At 38.8% G+C, this 20,659-nt stretch overlaps 1 protein-coding gene across 1 annotated transcript; it reads left to right on the top strand.

Annotated features, from left to right (window-relative positions):
* The first annotated feature begins 1,445 nt into the window (after positions 1 to 1,445).
* On the top strand, positions 1,446 to 18,982 carry LOC130915999 (uncharacterized). The gene is made up of 4 exons (XM_057836321.1): positions 1,446 to 1,520; positions 17,638 to 17,720; positions 18,274 to 18,472; positions 18,553 to 18,982. Exons 1-4 carry the CDS (start codon positions 1,446 to 1,448, stop codon positions 18,961 to 18,963), a joined length of 768 nt encoding a protein of 255 aa, XP_057692304.1. The 3' UTR covers positions 18,964 to 18,982.
* Positions 18,983 to 20,659: the final 1,677 nt, after the last annotated feature.

Here is a 20,659-nt window from a genome sequence, read left to right on the forward strand (position 1 = left end):
CTCCGATAGAGTGATTGGAACAGATACTTCTTTGTCACAAAAAACATTCATGATGTTTGGTTCTTTTTGTGACTTTATTATGGGTTAACAGAAAAAGTGATCAAATCTGCTGGGTCAAAAATATACATACATGGATCTGAAAAAGCGAATCACTGACTTGAACAAGTCAGCAAAGTCACTTGGAGCCATTTCAAAGCAGCTGCAGGTCCCAAGAGCAACAGTGTTTGTAAGTATAAAGTGCATGGCACTGTTTTGTCACTGCCACGATAAGGAAGAAAACGCAAGCTATCACCTGCTGCTGAGAGAAAATTGGTCAGGAGGGTGAAGATTCAACCGAGAATCACCAAAAAGCAGATCTGCCAAGAAATAGAAGCTGCTGGAACACAGGTGTCAGTGTCCACAGTCAAGCGTGTTTTGCATCTCCATGGACTGAGAGGCTGCCGTGCAAGAAGGAAGCTCTTGCTCCAAAAGCGGCACCTTAAGGCTCGACTGAAGTTTGCTGCTGATCACATGGACAAAGATAAGACCTTCTGGAGGAAAGTTCTGTGGTCAGACGAAACAAAAATCGAGCTGTTTGGCCACAATGCCCAGCAATGTGTTTGGAGGAGAAAAGGTGAGGCCTTTAACCCCAAGTACACCATGCCTACCGTCAAGCACGGTGGTGGTAGTATTATGCTGTGGGGCTGTTTCGCTGCCAATGGAACTGGTGCTTTACAGAGAGTAAATGGGATCAAGAAGAAGGAGGATTACCTTCAAATTCTTCAAGATAACCTAACGTCATCAGCCCGAAGATTGGGTCTTGGGCGCAGTTGGGTGTTCCAACAGGACAATGACCCCAAACACACATCAAAAGTGGTAATGGAATGGCTAAATCAGGCTAGAATTAAGGTTTTCGAATGGCCTTCCCAAAGTCAAGACTTAAACTCCATTGAGAACTTGTGGACAATGCTGAAGAAACAAGTCCATGTCAGAAAGCCATCAAATTTAACTGAACTGCACCAATTCTGTCAAGAGGAGTGGTCAAAGATTCAACCAGAAGCTTGCCAGAAGCTTGTGGATGGCTACCAAAAGCGCCTAATTGAAGTGAAAATGGCCAAGGGACATGTTACCAAATATTAGCGCTGCTGTATGTATATTTTTGACCCAGCAGATTTGATCACTTTTTTCTGTTCACCCATATTATTATGGGTGAGTCATAAAAGAACCAAACTTCATGAATGTTTTTGTGACAAAGAAGTATCTGTTACAATCACTCTATCAGAGAAAAATCAGAGTTGTAGAAATAACTGGAAACTCAAGAGAGCCATGACATTATTTCTTCACAAGTGTATGTAAACTTTTGACCACAACTGTATAAACAGGAGTGCAAAGAAAAAGAGATGTGCAATGTGCAAGCCAGGTAGACATTTTACGTGAGGGATTTGCAGTTTAACAGTCTAATGGCCATGGAGACAAAACTATTTGTGAACCTGGTGGTCCTGCACTGCACGCTGCAGAACCTCTTACCAGAGGCCAGCAGGGTAAATAGTCCGTGATGTGGTTGAGAGGGGTCCCTAATGATGTTTGTGGCTTGGGATAAGCAGCGCTTCTGTCCAGTATCCTGAATAGAGAGGAGAGAAGTTTCATTAATTTTACCTCCTGTTCTCACCACCCTTCTTGACAGTATGTCAGATGTTAAGGTAAAATAGCACTTTCCTAAGTGCTTTACATTACCTACAGTTGCTACTAATTCAGCAAGCACTCATAAACACACTAAAGCGTTATGCTCTCAGGTCCTTCTCCATATAGAAGAGGCAAATAAGTCTCATGCTTGAGGTTGCTCAGGATGCAGGACAAGGTATTTAAATGGAGGACTGTACTGCATAATGGAGGCCCAATGGTCACCCAATGTGAAATAACTGATAATTAGGTCAGTTTGGAGCACTACAAAAAGGCCTACTCAAAGATGCTAATGCTAGGGTTTATGTCATAATTGCATTCACACCAGTTCACCAATATTCCTCTCAACATAACTGCACCGTGTGACTGCACAGACCCATTCTATTTAAACGTGATCCATAATCCAATGCAATCACCATTATCTTGTAAGGTCCACAACACTACAGCTTGTAAGCAAAGCCCTCAACTAGCAGAATAGCATGTTACTTAGTATTAATGGGCTGTGGAGGAGTTTGAGTTGCAGGCGAAGCTGGCCGTAATTAAAAGCCAACAGCGTAGCAAACACCATATTTGCAGCAGGGCACTGCTTGAGCATCTCTTTAATGCATTGTCAGAATAAGCAAGGCAGTGCCTGATTTGAATAGATTTCAGTGTACTACTATTGTGTTTGCACAGTGCATCCTGTAAAAACCTCCGCTATTCCTTTAATGTTAAGACCTGTGCTTGCCTTCCTCTCCAGGTTCCTGCTGGTTGTCACGGTTCTGCTTCCATTAAGTTTAGTTTGTGTTGAAAGAAAAGCACAGCCACAAGGTTGAAAGGCAGGGGCGCATGAAATGCATCCGCTGGTGTCATTTGTTTACTTGAACTTGGGCTGTTCTGAAGTGACACATGCCACTTTCCATCACATTCGGGGCTGACCAGTGCCAGAACTAACTGGAGTCGCTGAGGCGGGTGCTGCTGACAAGTGGCCTTCAGGGGGAAAATCTGCTACATGGGAATAGTGTATTTTGGTCTCTCTGTGAAATTGAGTGGGTGCCATTGCTAAAGGGGGTGTTCATACTGCTTGAGACTTGAGGCTAGCATTGCTCCAACAAGCATGCACTATTGTCAACGTTACTTTTCACGTGGACATCAACCTTGCATAAATACATTCATTTCTTTTTTAATTCAGCCATCCAGTCGTCTAATTACCGTTACCTCAATCCATCCATCAGTTTGTAACATCAGAAAAACTTCAGATTCCATTTGCGGGCAACTGTCAGCAAGATCTCAATTGCCTTTACTTTTTAGTCCCGTCTAGGGGACAGAAAGTAAAAGGCAGTGAGCGTACCGAGGTGACTTAACAGAACAATAAACTGACACCAAAACTACCAATCATGGAGTAGCCTGCCCATTCCTGACCATTGTGGGCTTTATAAGTGACTGTTAAAATTTTGTACTGAATCTTAAAAGGAACAGGGAGACAGTGAAGGACAGCAGGATGGGAGTGAAGTGAACAGTGTTGTTAATGACGGCGTTACAATATGACGGCGTTACTAATAGCGTTATTTTAATTAATTACTTGGTAACATTTTATAATAACTATCCGTTTTACTAGTTAATAGATCATTAGTATTGATAAATGATTTATTGTTGATTTGTGAAGTATTTGTTAACAGTTTGTTAAGCATTTACAGGGTGTTCCAATATGGTTGACCCCATTCTAAATGCCCATGCTAGTTGATGGATCTTAATAAAACTATATACACTTTATGTTGAAGGTCATAAGTTTTATTGGTTAAATATTCCAAGAAAAGTACAAATATTTGTTGGTTCTATGGCAGATTTTCATAAATGTGCAACATGAGCGCTGCCTGCAAAATGCCTTATCAAAATGCCTTTTCCTTTGAAGTGAACAGCATTTCTTAACCTGAAAGGATAGAAATGCCAAACGTTACATACAAAAACATGAATTTTTTTTTACACAAACTGTGTTTCAGGTTAAGAACACCCTGTAAATGCTTAACAAACTGGTAACAAATACTTCACAAATCAACAATAAATCATTTATCAACAGTTTGCTAATGATCTATTAACTAGTAAAACGGATAGTTATTATAAAGTGTTACCACTTTTCTCATCTTGGCAACGCCATTACCGTTACTGAGGCAGGAAAGGCGTGCGTTACTATTTTGGTTGATTGACGCGAGAAAAGTCTGAGAAAGACGGACTCACGGAGACGAGAGAGCAGAGCAGGAGTGGGGAGGAGGCAAGTGAGACGGTGACGCCGTTGCAAACGCGATGCTACTATGCTAGGTGGCTCCAATAGTACCTGACTGTAGCCGATAGCCTACAAACTACGCCCACATGATGCTTCGATAAATATCACATATATACAGAACTAGATGCAAATGACAGACACGGCTGCATTAGCAACATGTATAATAAAGAACTAGATGCACTAGTAAACAGCCGCCATCTTTAAGCAGTAGACTTCTCAGGAAGGCTCTGTTGTAGAGAACCTTCCTAGCGAACCTAAGTAACTTTTTATCTAAAATGCTCCTAAATCGGCAAAATCTTGACTTAAATCTATCTTTAAATGAAGAAATAGTTTTAAAACGTACACATTTCAAAAGTAGACAGAAGGGAACTCATGCAATAACGGGTGCAATTTTAACAACTTACCCCTATTTCTAGTTAAGTGTAGGGTAAAAAATTGTGATAGGCCCAATTGTCCCAAAAAAACCTTTAAATTTGACATTGTGTGACCTGTTTTTTTGTTTTGTTTGTTTTTTTTAGAAAAAAAAAAAACATGAAAATTATCACCAGTTACTTTGCCAAGTAACAAATTACTCTTGCATTCAGGTAACCGAGTTACTAGTGCAATTACTTTTTGGGAGAAGTAATTTGGAACTGTAATTAATTACTTTTTTAAAGTAAGATTAACAACACTGGAAGTGACTGAGCCTATAGGGTCCACAAAAACTTGGTTGTTGCAATACTAAGGCCATGTCAAACCTAGCAGGTTTTTTTTCTTTTCTCTAAAGCGAGGATCCTGCCCAAATACGTCGGGGGAAAAAAAAAAAAAAAGGTTTACACCAGCACGTGTGTAAGAAAAAAAAGCTCTATCAGCCAATCGCATTCATTCATTTTTAATAATTGTCCATAAAACCCCCATCTTAAATAAATGGAAGCACAAAAAAAACCCACCTGTCTAATTTACTCCAAATGTAAACACTGGTCTCACGTGTGACGTAGGGACAACGTTTGTCGCAGTCAGTGACGTTTTCACAGTTAAATCTCCGGTTATCAGTGTCCACATGATGGCGCCACAAACGCAGAATTTGCACAGGTTTTAAAAACCCTCGTTTAAATATGCGTGTGCGTGTGGATGATAGGCCAAACTGTAGAAAAATGTCCTCTTTTTGCCAAATGTCCTGCTACTTGTAGACATGGCCTAAGACATGAGCAAACCAATCATTACGTCATTCATTGCCGTTGGCGGTCAATGAGTTAATTATTATATCTGGTCCAAGGTGGGTAGTAACGCATTACATTTACTCCGTTACATTTACTTGAGTAACTTTATGAGAAAAGTTCAGTAGTTTTACTGCGCAATACTTTTTACTTTTACTTGAATAGATTTGTGAAGAAGAAACGCAACCCTTACTCCGCTACATTGGGCTACGCTAGAGTCGTTACATTTTTCCTCTTCAGTCTACATCTTGACTTTATTTTTTGCCAGAGATGCCAACAGTGGCTGTCTCAGTTTCACCAATGAGTCACAAAAATAACCACATGACTCCATCATACCAATATAGAGGTAACCATTTTTTTCTTCACTAGAGGGCACTCATGCTCTTTGGACGGGTGATGTTTCATAGTGTTGTTCTGGTCAGAATTTGATGATTTTTGTGTTTTTGGCCTAACATGGTCATGCATTTGGTTTTAGCACAGTGTTATAATAACAGTTCATATAGATCAGACATGTCCAAAGTCCGGCCCGGGGGCCAAATGCGGCCCTCGGTCAAATTTCATCCGGCCCCCAGCCTCTGTCATAATAATCATTAACATCTGGCCCGCATAGACTTAATATATTGGTCAGCAGTACTGCTACCAGCATATGAAGTAGCTTACACACTAAATGCTGCTCCTCATTTACCCACTAAAAGGAAGCAGCACTCTAAGCTCATTACCCCGTGTGACCCTTTACTCCCAATTTTCTAAAATGGCGACAATCAACAAAAACTGTTGACTGCGACGGCCAATGCTTCAGGGATAGGTGGAAATTGGACTATTTCTTCACTAAAATACACAACAGCTGTGTCTGCTTCATTTGCAAAGAGACAGTGCGCTGTTTTTAAATAGTTCAATGTTAGGCGATATTACCAGAGGCGATATTACCAAACAAGACACGCTGACACGTACGAAAAGATTACAGGGAAGAAACGAGAAATTGAAGCAACTTGAAGCTAGTTTAATTTTACAGCAGCATTATTACATTATTACATTACATATAACAGCAGTATTTCGCAAGAGCCCGAGAGTCTAAAGAACGCCACAAAGGCTAGTTGTGAGATTGTTGAAATTATTAATTTTAAAAAATTAGGGCCGCAGCTATTGATTATTTTAGTAGTTGATTAATCGATGAACTAGTTAGTTCGAATAATCGAACATGAAAAATTAAAATACCTGAGCTGAGCCTCAAACTGTATAAAAAATAACTAAGGATTGACAAAAGAACAATGGCTAACTTACATAGCAAATGTCTGCTAGCTTAAATGCTATAAAACACTAACGTTTTTTTTTTTTTTTTTTTACAATGCTCTTGACAAATCGTTCAGACACATATTCCGACAAAAAAAAAAAAAAAAAAAAAAAAAAAAAACAGCTAAATATACCAATAAACTAAATTACGAATGCATTTTTTAAAAAATGCATGAAAAAATTATGTTGGTTTTAACATGGAGCAGTTGGATTCAGCCATGAGAAATGAGGCAGACTAGAGGGCAGTGTATCACTTTAATTAAACAAATACTCGAAACAGCAAAATTTAATTCGAATCTTTTTTTTCATTTATCAAATACTGGAGTTAATTGATTCATCGTTTCAGTACTAAAAAGTTTCAGCACTAAAAAATAAATAAATAAATAAAGCAAATGTGACACACAGAATGGCTTGCTAGCATTTCCTTAAATATATTGTTCCACGTAAAGGACGTCAGCCAAGGTCGGCCCTCCACATTTTTACCACACCAAATCTGGCCCCCTTTGCAAAAAGTTTGGACACCCCTGATATGGATGAAGTTGTGCTGAGAAAAAAAATTATACAGTATACATTTATTTTATTCATTTTTTAAAAATCAGGCATTGTAAGCAGTTTTTCACAATGTTACTCAATACTTGACTATTCTTTTCGACAATTTTTGTTTTTTACTAGTACTTGAGTATACTTTTGGATGACTACTTTTAGTTTTACTTGAGTAATATTATTTAGATGTGACACTACTCTTACTTGAGTAATTTTTTCTGTATCTGGTTCAGATGAGTATAACATAGGGATGGACAATTAGAAAATCGTAGATCGGAGAATTTTTAAATCAATCTCTGTGTTCAGTATAATCACACATAATGGACTCACTAGTTTGGCTGCACTAAAATATAAAATACATTTAACCCCTTCAGACCTGCATTTTTTCTGCTGCGCAAAAAAAAAAAAAAAAAAAAAAAAAAAAGATCTGAAAATCTGATTTTTACTCTACTCAAACACCAGAATAAAGTGCATTTTTTTGGTCGGGGATATTTCATGCTTTTCTTGGTTATTTTTAATGTTAACTTGTTTTTGATGAGAAATAAGCACTTTACAGTATACTTTATGAAGTTGCCTTTGGTCAGCCATTTTCAAAGAGCCAAAAATTGCAAAGAAGTGGTGCCAAACCTCATGATTTGATTTCGATGGGTAGAGTTTCATCCACTCATCTCCCAGAAGTGGAAATAGCAACTAAATTCAGTATATTTATTGGTTTAGAGATGTGATTCCTTCAGCAGCATGCTTAGGTCTGAAGAGTTAAGCTTATAGAGAATTATAATACTAAGGGGCTGTAAGATATCAATAGAACTGTTATGAGGCGAGATAACAAATATTAATAAAGTTAACAAAAAATGAATAAATCACATTCATGAGCAATTTTCGAAAATAGATCGAAAATGACGAACATTTCCGAAAGTATTCCAGAAACAGCCAAATGGGGCTTTGACGTCACAACCAGGAAACAAAAGGTCGAGGCAGGTGCCATCGATGTTTATCGACGAGAGAGTTGCGTTCATGTTTTATCAAAAAAAAATCGCTAAAATGGTTCAAACCTGTCATGCTATGTGGTGTACAAACAGCCTTTTGTCGCAATGTAGTACCCATGAGTTCCCGAACGCGAGAAAAAGAGCTGGACTACGCAGACAATGAGTAAAGTTCATCCGTGCAAAGAGGGCCTATTGTGAAGACCCAGCCTCCGGCACGATTTTGTGTGGTGCGCATTTTACACCTGAAAGCTATTCGAACTATGGACAAATTAAATCAGGTTTTGCTAAGAAATTGCTACTGAAAGCAGATGCGGTGCCTACCATACACGCGCAGCCACCTAAATGTCCCGAGATATCAAGAAAGAGGACGATGACTGGCACTGATGAGACCACCCCACCACCCCAGGCTAAGCAAAGAAGGGGAGCAGCCAAGCTCGAAATGGCCAGAGTGAGTACTCTTTTATAATAAAAAACATATCACGCATTGGATATAGGACTGGACACATGTATAAATTATCGCTTGTAAAATATATACAACAAATCCTTTAATCCCATTAATATTTGTGTCTGTTGGCAGAGCGAAAACCTATGATAGCACAATAAATGATAATTATTCTATACATTACTTTTTTTGCGGTCACGGTGTATCAGCTTCACAAAAAGAAATGCAAACAAACCATTTGGTGTTTCCCACACGATCTGTTGCCGGTGTTTCATCAGTGTGATTCCTCCCTCAATGATCGTTTCATTAGGCTGCTTTGGCTTTCGTTTGGGCTCAAATTGATAACCCAAAAAGCCAAAGAAAGGTTCATAACTCTCCTTGTCACCATTAGAAGAATGTTCGTTATGTCGGATTCGTCGCTGCAACTAGAAACAAAAGTGTCCGCCATCATCGCCGCCATTCAATACTAAGCACTAAGCCGGGTTTTTCCTAGTTGTGACGTCAAGCACTCAATATGCTAGATTTCCGGGATCTCGGGCGCCGGTCGTTTTAGCTTGACAATCGATCCAAATTTCTATCATTTTCTTGGTGTTGCGATGTGTGTAATTACACGAAGTGTCATGATATGAATCCAAAAGGCATGCGTTTATAGATAAATGACGGAATATTAGCATATCTCCAGGTGTTGTCATACACTTTAATAATACTATAATGTACATTGTACAGTATAGTATTACATACATATACACTTTGTAGACATAATTGTATAGAAACTATGAGTTAAAATAAAACAACATGGAAACTAAGTTTTAAAAAGTTAATTTAAAACAATCCAGATCAGATACAGTATATGAAAAAAATTATTGTGATCTTTTTTTGGCTAGATTTTCCAGCTCTTGTGTAACATGACCTAAATTTTGATTAAAAAATGTTTTTTTTTTTTTTTTTTTTTTAAATATTGAAACTAGCAAGAAAAGGTTACATGTCATACATCGAACATAAAAACTACGATTGAAACATAAAAATAAAACTCAAATAAACAAAATAATTGTGTGATAATTTTTTGGGCCAGATTTTCTAGCCCTAGTGTAACAACACCTAAATTTGGAGTTACAGTATTTTAACTGTTAAACTAGCGAGAAAAGGTTAATTTTTTTTCTTTCTGACGCACACATGCAAACACCTATGCCATTTCCACAATACCTGGGACCCTAACTCCATTTTTCCATTATTTGAAATTACTTTTAAGTAACACATTGTCTTCCTTGAAGGAAGAGAAAAGAGTAAATTCTGCAGGCTAGGACTACAGAATGAAGCTGGAGGCAGTGGAGTGATGGATGAGCCGTGAGATAGCATACCAGGAATGAGGAGGGAAGCTCTGGTAAATGGAAAGAGAAAAGTGAATAAAGATGGCTATGCAGAATATGTGGGTCAGCCAGCCTAGAGTCAGGCGTCCCTCCGGCATGCGCCCTGATAGAGAACTTTGAAGAACTTAAAAGATGGATGTCGCAATGTACAGGGCGGTCTTGGCTTATGCACACATGATGGGAAGGGAAGGCAGCGAGGGAGGGCGGGACAATTAGAGCGTTGTGGTGGTCTATTTTAGACTGTTCACACAGAATTAAGATGGCAGCAATGAGGTCCGAGCCAGACGTGTCATCTTTTGAAAAAGACATCTGAGCGACACGCCGCGTGTAGTCATTTGCCAGGCTAACGCTAATATTAGCATTAGCCGAGCAGACACACAAAGCAAACACAGAGGGCTGGTCTTCTCTAGGAATATTCACATCTAATGACAAACACGAGGTGTAGAAAGATATAGAGTACCAACAGAAAATGTCATCTAAAGCTTCAATCTCTATTAAATCTCTGGGTAATTCCCGTATATTAACTAGCCGTCTAATTACAGACCCCCAGAGGTGTTTTTTATGACCTGCTCCCTGGAGGTTGGAGCACACCTACTATCTGGATTCATTACAGCCATTATTAGATGAGGATTCATTAATCAAGGTTCTCGGGCTCCTGGGGGAATCTTGGGGACTTTTTATAATTATGACACCAGAACGCATTAAGTTGACACACTTTCACACTTCCACACGCCTTTCTTTTTTTGACATTGTGTCAATGCAGTCATTTAATTCATTCAATTTAAAAGAAGTGAGTGAGGTCTCGTGATTTTACCGATTAGCAGTGGTGCCACCAGGGGGTGGCCGTGGCCACCCCTATAAATTGGTTGGCCACCCCACTGGCCACCCCGCTTGCCAGTATATCGTTAGATTGTTGTAGCATCAGTTATGCATTTCATCCCAAATGAATGCATTTATTTTGTTTTGTTAAATGTAGGACTGTCAAATATATCGCATTAACGGGCGGTAATTAATTTTTAAAAATTAATCACGTGAAAATATTTATCGCAATTAACGTATTTGCAGTACAACTCATTCACGCATTGCCGCAAACAGCCTACAATGGCGTCGTTTTACTTCTATACAGCGATAAGAGGCAGTGACAAGTGAGTGGAGTAGAAAAAAAGCATTCATTGGGGCCGTGCTTTTAATTGGCAAAAGCTTTGTCATCTCTCCCACAGCAACTATAAATATTGTGGGATGCGACGTGGGGAAGAATGACAGGAGTTGATCTTTTTCTTAACACCCTGTAGTGTACCCCTAGCAGAGAAGATATAGCATTTGCAGCCACCACACACAGTCATGGTTGCACCACTTCCCATCATGCATTTGGGCAGAACAGTTAAGTCGCTACAGTATCATTTACTGACAGCTCAACAAATACACTAGATGGCAATATTTAGTCACAATATAAATAAATTCACATTTATCCTTTAAGAATTACAAGTCTTTCTATCCGTGGATCCCTTTCACAGAAAGAATGTTAATAATGTTAAAGCCATCTTGTGGATTTATTGTTATGATAAACAAATACAGTACTTATATACAGTATGTTGAATGTATATATCCATCTTGTCTTATCTTTCCATTCCAACAATAATTTAGAGGAAAATATGGCATATTTTAGAGATGGTTTGAATTGCGATTAATTACGATTAATTCATTTTTAAGCTGTGATTAACTTGATTAAACATTTTAATCGTTTGACAGCCCTAGTTAAATGTACACCTTATGCCTAATATATACATAACACAATAAAACAGAATTGTTGTGGAACTCAAAATGTTGACTGGACAGTTACGGACTATACACATTAAATCATTAGTAACATCAAATATTACACAATACACCAAAGTATATCAGTAGCCGTGTCCTTTAAGTCTTTCTGATAGTTTTCCCCTGACCTTTTTACTGCAATAATATAATGAAAACCTGAAATTATGGCTTTTAGTTTTGGCCACCCCAAGATTTTAAGTGGCCCCATCTGGCCACCCCTATGAAAAATTTCTGGAGGCGCCACTGCCGATTAGGGTTTTATATTTTACATAATCTATACAGTTAACAAAGTTTTCTGATAGTAACAGTTTGATTCAATTTATTTGACATCCATACTGTTTCCTATGGGAAATAAACAGTACCGACCTTCACTATAGAGATAAACCAATATGGGTTTTTCAGGACCGATACAGATTATTAGTAGTTAGAGGGGCCGATAACCGATTTTTGGAGCTGATATTCATTTGCAGTAAATGTGTAAAAATGGCGTTAAAAAAATGAATAATGCAAACGCTGAACTTCATTGAAATGCCTAAAGTAGGGGTCGGCAATGGGCGTCTTGAGACCTGCATGCAGCTCTTTAGTGCCCCCCCCGCCCCCCCAGTGGCTCCCTGAAGCATTTTAAAAATGTTTGAAAATGGAAAAAGATCGGGGGGGAAAATATATTTTTTGTTTTAATATGGTTTCTATAGGAGGACAAACATGACACAAACATTCTTAACATTTTCCAAAGCTGTAAAAATGTGTAGAATATATATTACATTTCAACATTTCTGTCAACGAAAATTTGCATCATAGCCTGCGACCAGTGTTGTCAGTAACGCGTTACTGTAATCTGATTACTTTCTTTCAGTAACGAGCAATCTAACGCGTTCAGTTTTCCAAGCCAGTAATCTGATTAAAGTTAGTTTCCTCGGTGCCTGTGCGTTACTATTTTGTTGTTGCCGCATACTGTATGTAGAATGAAGAATATTGTAGTCATGTACGAAGAGCATTTGAAAAGAAAGTACTGCGCTTGAGTTTGGGAGTGACATCACATCTCACATTTCTCATCGCGGGGAAAAAAAACGGGTCACGTGTATTACCATCCTGCCTGCGCGCGCCGTCTGCCACGACGGTCAACAACATAGCCTGGCTAGTGGCTACCTATCAGGATGCTAACAGTAAAGGAGCCGGAGAGATACAACAAACGGCTGCATTTGCTCACTGGAGATACAGCCATTACTTCACATATCTGTCCAGTAAAGATGACAAAAATATCTCCGTGCGTTGCAAACTCTGCGCTGGCTCAGAAAGACTGTCGACCGCTAAAAACTCGACATCCAATTCAACAAGGAAGCACTTAGAATTACAGCACAACGCGAAAAAACTCGAATCAAAGCTGACAGGTAACGAGATAGCCAGCACTTCTACAGTTTGTAACCAGCCTTTATAATATGTGTAATTATGTGCATTTTATACTTAGAGTTTGTAATCATAGGCGAAGTTTTACATTTGTGGAACTAGGGGAAAAGCATGTTGAAGACTGAAAAAAAAGTCAAAAGTTTGGACACACTTCAAGATTTTTGTGTTTTATATATTTTCACTACTATTGTATATTCTCACTGAAGACATCAAAACTATGAACGAACATGTGGAATGGCAAAAAAAAAGTGAAATAACTGAAAACAGGGTTTGTGTTCTACATTCTTCAAAGTATCCACCTTTGAGATGTCTCCAAACTTTTGGCCAATACTGTATATATATGTACATACACATCTTGACACTGTTCGAGTTCAATCAACTGTTCAAGTTGTTGTTTGCAGCGTTTGAAAGCTTAGGTTTAAAGAAATTCTAAATATCCATCTTGCCTCCTCTGGTGTCGTTTTGGCTTAGCAAAGCAAAGGATGGTCTCCGAGGTGCTAGTCTCATGATCTGTTCGAAAAATGATTTTAACCCATTATGAAAACTTTACGTTGTAGGATTTTTGTTCATTTCATTAATTTATATTGTTTGTTTTATTGCTTTACAACTTTTGGAGACAACATTTTAACGGCTAGGTCTTTATTTCAAAGGGGAAGTTCAGAATTTTTTACATTAGGCTTAATCTTGGAGCTAGCGGGGGTTTAATTAGTCGTTGGAGTTGATTTAAACAAATTTTGTGCAATTTGTCAGTTATTTGTTAGTTTTAGGGCTCCGGAATGGCTAAGCTAACCCCCGCTAACTCAAAGATGAAGCCTTATGGGGAAATCTCAATTACACACGATGACATTTTTCAGTTATTTTTATGTTGAGACAGCAAAAGGGAAAAAAATGGTAAAAAGTAACTGATAAATTACTTTTAAAGTAACTTAGTTACTTTGATAATAAAGTAATCAGTAAAGTAACTAGATTACTTTTTTAGGTGTAATCAGTAATCAGTAATTAAATTACTTTTTAAAGTAATCCGTGACAACACTGGTGACACACGTTTCTATCAGCAGGGCGGCTGTTGTAAACAATCCGGCGGCCATGTGATTGGCAATGGATCGTCCCAAAGGGGAAAAAGAGAAAAATAACTAAGGAGAACAGAGGATTCAACATTTTTACTTTTGAAGCCGAGTACCCAGTATGTGCGCTTAAATTACTTCTGGAGAAATTAGAGTGCAAAAATAGATTTAAGAAGTGGATTGCATCTCCAAACTCCACTACTGCTGCAAGTTTTGTTGCAATCCGGGAGATAATAAAGCGTGGAAAACCGTTCACGCGTGATGACTAGTAAATGAAAGAGTCATTTATCAACATATCAGAACACATATTTGCAGACTTCAAAAACAAAACCGAGATACAGAATACAGAAAATCAAAGACATGCCTCTCTCTGCTAAGACAGTGAGGGAAAAGGCCATAAAAATGGCAGGCAACATCACCGATCAGCAAATCAAGTACATTAATCCAGCATACTCAATTGCCAGTAATGAGTCGTGTGATGCGAGCAATATTGAACACCCTGAGCATTTATGCAGGTATGTGAACTAGGTTTATACACTTTTCCTTTACAAATGGGTGCTGTTTTATTTTTATTAATGTATTTTTTAACTTAATTCCATTCCGTAATTCCAGGCCTCTAATTTTCCTTCAAGTGTTTTGTACTTTTTTTCTGTTACTGATGTGAGACGGGTCTTACATTGTATTTATTATGGTCTTAATAAGTCTTAAAAAGTCTTCAATTTGGCTTGTTGAAACCTGCAGAGACTCTGAAAAAGCACAGCACAGTTTTAGTTACTGACATTATCTCTGCTGTCCTTTGAGACATGGCAGAGTTAAAACAAGCAGCCAAAATAAGCACAAATGCCACAGTCAACTTCTATTTGGACCTCACAGAACCCCTTCGAAGAGCACTCAGTCCTTCCAGTTTTTCATGTCTCGTCTTCATTGTTTACTTACTTCTCCCTTCTTCCTCCCTCGCCACAGGCTGCTTTAAATGTCACAGACAGGACTATGAGATGCGGTTCGTGTCAGGGGTCACCATTGCAAGCCTTGAAAAAAAGCACTGAAAATTTCGGCGCTGACTCGTATCGGCGTCCAGATATGGTCACTGACGGCCGTTTCGATGAAAAGTGCAAAGGCTGTAGGAATGTCGGGGCGTTGGTGACAAAGGGCGCATTTTGTTATCAGCAATGAGGCATCGTGTCAGAGATGCAACTCTTGTTTTGCCTTCAAGAACTGGGCCGATGGCACGTTTTAAGAAAATGACGAGCGTTAAACGCCGCCAGCGAATGAGAATCTCATCTTATGTAGATATTATATGTATGTTGTTTACCCTCTTTTACTGAAGCAAAAACCCTCACAGGGGTCTGAAATACATTTTTGGGGGAGGGTTGGGGGGCTGAAAACAGAGTGAAGCAAGTATTCCCTAAAATAGGGACTAATGTTGCTAATTCACTTTGGCTAACCACCAAAAGATATCGTTGGCAGAATACGAACAGGCGAGACTTTGTTTAAATGTACATTTTTATTATTCATTAAAAAAAAAAAAAGTACCGTAATTTCCCGAAAATAACCCGCAATTCCCCCCCCCCCAAAATCAACTTGTAAAATCATGGTGCGCATTATAAACGGGTTCATGGATGAAGACAGAAATATATATATATTATATATAGATATAAACCGATTTTTTTTTTTTATTGACACGGCCACGTTGTGTTGAAGAAACGTATGCGGCAATCCGTTGCGGACCATTACGGTACGTGACGTCACCATTTTGTTTCGGTAATACTTCACTCTGATCGGCCAAATAATTTCGTCTGTGTTAAATTCAGCTTTTTTCACTCATCATAAAGCACAGAATTTAGTTTCTTGAACTCATTTGAGTCAACGTTTATTGCAGCTCCGCAACTCGGACCATAACAAACGTAACAACACAGACTTCCTGTGTGTTTCCGTCAACCATATCTGTCCCTCGGGAAACTCAAACCCAAATAGCAATAGTTCCTATTGTTACTGTCGTGTCGACAGCGATGAGCTCTCTCGGATTTCCGACTTACGTTCTCACTTTCATTTTACCGTATCAATCCATGGAAGAAACATTTATTCATCATGATGAAACGAGCAAGTTATACAGCAGCCTTTATAAGAAAAGTCACATCTGTTTTGTTTTCTCCTAGATTCTGGTAAGTTGGAGAAGTTGTCAAAACATATTATTACCGCAAATATTGTCAGTTTATGGTAATGTTTTGAACTACCAATATGCTATGCTTGTACTGTTTCACCATTCAGTAAAATGACATTTCTGTATCTGTACACGAGCTCTGTTTTCTCTTATTCTTCTATTTATTGGTGCTAAAATTAGGGTGCGCGTGTTTTAAACGGGTACAATAATTTCCCCTAGATTTTACAAGTAAATTTGGGGTGCGCATTATACACGGGTCCGCCTTATATTCGGGAAATTACGGTATTTATTTTTGCCTGTTGCAAAATATGTGTGGGCCACACTGTATGAAACTGATTCAAATATATTAAACGCAATACTATTTATCTATTTTTTCCCCCTGTATTATTTTACTTAAAATTAAATATTTTCTATTGCCCATGGCAAAATATGCCAGGGTAACACTAATACAGCGGTACTTCAACATACAAACGTATCCACATACGATTCTTTTGAGATACGATGTAAAATTTAACTTGACATCTGTCTCGACAAATTACGACATGTTTGAATTATGATGATTTACGACAGCATCGTAATTTCCTTGTTTTCACGCAAGACTGCAGCACGTCGGATTTTCTTGTGGGGGAAATCATCACGGGTACCAAGAAGGTTAGTGCAGGTGGTAGTAGTGGTGAAAAAAGGAATAAGTTAATGCTCTCTATTGAAATGAAGAAAGAAATCATCAGGGTTTTGAAAATTTTCTACATGAGCTAGTTCAAATTGAAGTTCACAAATTTTAAAATTAACTCTTCAGTTCATAGTTCATAATTCAAAATTTTGATCTAAAAGTCATGGTAAAAAACAAGAACTTTTATAATTCTTTTGTAGTTCTTTCTTCTCCCCAATAATAATTGCTGCAAGCTTTTATTCAGAGTCAATATTACAACCACAGACAGCAATTATTTTATTCACATAAACACTCAAACTGTCAGCTTCATCTTCACATTCAATTTCAAATCTGCATTGGTACTGACCTGCTTGTAAAACTAACTTAAATGTACTGTGCCAGTGTTTTGTCTGATTTTTTTCCCCCATCAAAAATGGCAACATTGCTGTCTGCACATGCGCGTAACGTTACAAACCCCGCAAATGCAGCAATTCCAAAGTACAACGCTAAGAACTTTCTATATATAAAATAATTATGTACTTATGTTTGGTCATGGGCGCACAGGAAGGAAAGTTCTCTCTCACCGCGTCTTCCCCGTGCCGCTAAGCATTTTATTTACGTGTTTATGATGCAACTTCTTCAAATATTATGCAAAGATGTTAGATTTCCCATGATCACCGTGGGTTCATACAGCCAATGTGATGAGACTTAGGGTATGGGGGAAATCACTGTTCTGTTATATGATATCTAGTAAGATGTGCGCATAGACTTCATGATATATTGACATGACACTTCCCCCAGACCCTGCTCCACGCCTTCAGTAGGGAGCCTCTCCACACTCAGAGTTATGCTTCGCAGTCGGTCGCAGTTATTATCAAACACACGTAACGCCGGATTAAGGTTGAAAAAGTAAGAAAGTTGTATTGCATGCAAACAGGAAGGATTGATTCAGGAGTGATTTGTTCTAGGATTCAAGGTAATTATTATACTTTTTGTACCATGCATGCATTTTGAAACGAGAAAAAAATCTATGGGAGTAAATAGCCGCTACGACATTGGCATCATACTCCGCAATATTTACTTAAAATAAATGCTAACTGTCCGTTTTTTTTGCTTTTAACCAAGAATCCAGACTGTTTTACATTCATATCTATAGAGAATTTAGAGATTTAAGCATTTATCTGCAAGAATTCTCAATGTAAAAAGTTCTTTGCTGTGATAAGGGGGCTGCCTTATTGGCTTACGAACTAGCATCACATTCGACATATTTACGTGAAATAAATGCTAACTGCCCGTTTTTTTGCTTTTAACCATGAATCTAGACTGTTTTACGTTCATATCTAAAAAAAAAAAAAAAAAAAAAATCTGGGATTTAAGCATTTATTCACAAGAATTTTCAACATAAAAATATCTTTGTATGTGTTTCCACTCGGTCAGCTTTGACGGCCACACCAACAATGGTGGCTACTACGCCAGCCTTGAGCTCTCCGAGGGCACCTGGTCCTACACCAACCCCTACAGCGACGGCAACAAGCAGATCTTCGTCTACTTTGACCCCATGCACCTTTGGAAGAACATCTACAGCAGCTTCCACAGCAACAGTTATATGGTACTGCCCAGGTGCCCTGGGGCTGAAGTAAGTGCCCAGCATTATTCACTTATTCACTAAAAAGATGAATCAAAACACCTATCTTTCTAAAACAAATGTTTTTTTAGGAGCCTGAGAGCATGAGGATGGCCCGATTATCAAGCCTGAAGGTGTTGGCCAGCTGGGGGAACTACTTGTCTGTCAAGGCCAGCTACAAGTTGATCCAGAAGGTGCTGGCGCGCTCTTTGATCAAGAAACAAAGCATTGGGCTCATCATGTCGGCGGTCAACCCCTACACTGTCACCGGGCTGAGGCTCCTCGCCATGACCACGGGCAAGGAGAAACAAAAGGAATCTAACGTGCCAGGAGGGCCACAGGCTGGTAAACACCATTCTGCCACACATCAGCAGGTCCCTCTTCAACTGTTTTGGTGTGAACTTCTCCAAGGATGTGACTTCATTCTCCAAGGATGTGACTTCAGAAGCGAGGAAGAACAAGGTCTTGCAGTGGCCAACCGGCTGGAAGAAGAGCAATGTTGAAGAGGACAAAAAGGAGACTGCGAGGAACAGGGACTTGTACAAGTCAAGGAAGCTGACCGGAAAACACAAGGCATAGAAAGAGGCTATGTGATTGTGGGGCTGCAATATATGGTCTAGTGCAGGGGTCTCCAACCTTTTTTGCACCACGGACCAGTGTGATTTGGGTCTTTTTTTCACGGACCGATGTTCGGTCAAATTTTGCACCCTTGCAAAATTTTGCTCCTAAAGCTTTTGTGGCGATGAAAAAGCCCTTTTTTATATTTAGTTGGACTCTTTTCTACATGTCTGTCCATTATCAAACGTAAGTTAATATTCTTTTCTTTAAAGAAAGTTTATAGTGTTTACTTTGGAATCGCTGCATTCGCGGCCATTTTTAACGTTACGCGCATGCAAAATTTGTCAGAACACCAGCAATGTGCGGCAGAAAAATACAGCAAATATAAAATAACATTTAAGCCCCATTGTGTCAAGTGCAAGGAAAATTTAACTCACCCGCTGAATCTGTGGGAGGCCTGAGCTTGTTTCATTGAGGCGAGATGGTCCCATCTAGGTGTGATGGGAGAGTGAGAGAAGCCAGCTTCACAAAGATACGATGTTGGAAATTGTAGCACGGTTTTCAGTGCTCTCGTAGCGATGTCAGGATATTCCGGAATGACTTTAACTCATTCACTCCCAGCCATTTTTACCGGAGCAAGGCTGTTCGCTCCCGGCCGTTTTACTGGATTTTGACTGATTTTGCAAGGCCCACAAAAAATTCTGTTCTATTGCTATTTAAACATAGAACCCACCGAAAGAAAGATTAGACTCTCTTCTTCCAGCAGAAAAAAAAGTTTATATCTTTTTCCATTCTTTAGAAATCACCATTAGAAAATAGCTTAGTTTGAGCAATTTTCCAATTTCTGATGAAAATGAGCTTTTTCGAAACACATACATTTCAAACATAACTTTGACTTTAACACAGCTATTTTTTGCTTTAGTTACATCCCAAACATCTGAAAAATGTTTTCCTCTTACAAAATAACGAACAACCAGACAAATAGAGCTACAACTACGCTGTACTGGTTGAATCGAGTTTGGGGGTCTTACCAAATGTGCTACTGCCCTCCAGTGGCCAGTTTTATTGCTTTAAAATGGGTTCTGAGCTTTTTGCATTCTATCTAAGATACATGAGAACCTGTAGATGCCGATTGTGAAAAAAAACAACAACGCAAAAGACGTATAAATACGTTTTTGGGAATTAAAAATAGAACATATTTATTCGTTTTTGGGAGCAAATGAGTTAATCCAGAACCTTGGTAGAGTTGTTGTCTCAAATGTACTGTACGTTTAAGGTCGCCGTCATTTGCGATCTCTACAAGCTGATCCCCCTTTTGCACAGACATGCTGGAATCACTCGGTTTATTCACAAACGGGTCACAAATCCACTCCTTCGCAGTTCGTGGGTCTTTAGTGATTGGGAAGTAGCGTAGATTTTGTTTTCTTCAAGGTTGTAGGCTCATCTTCTGGCTCGTCAGGTGCCCTTTTCACCGTAAAAAATCTGTCCAAAGACGTCTTTTTTTCAGTGATTCTAGTGTTGGGGCTTATTATTTCTGGGAACAAATGTGATGCGACTGCCCTACGTCATACTTTATTATCGAGGACAAGTGCACATAGATATACAAAACAAGATGTACTGCTAGCAGTCCAATCAATGGAT

Source organism: Corythoichthys intestinalis, chromosome 5 (assembly GCF_030265065.1).
Source record: "Corythoichthys intestinalis isolate RoL2023-P3 chromosome 5, ASM3026506v1, whole genome shotgun sequence".
NCBI lineage: Eukaryota > Metazoa > Chordata > Actinopteri > Syngnathiformes > Syngnathidae > Corythoichthys > Corythoichthys intestinalis.

Coding starts and splice junctions, on each gene's coding strand:
- LOC130915999 (XM_057836321.1), top strand. CDS start 1,446: ATGGAGACAAAACTATTTGTGAACCTGGTGGTCCTGCACTGCACGCTG. Junction 1,521..17,637: donor TCTTACCAGAGGCCAGCAGG/GTAAATAGTCCG, acceptor CACTTCCCCCAG/ACCCTGCTCCACGCCTTCAG. Junction 18,473..18,552: donor CCAGGTGCCCTGGGGCTGAA/GTAAGTGCCCAG, acceptor ATGTTTTTTTAG/GAGCCTGAGAGCATGAGGAT.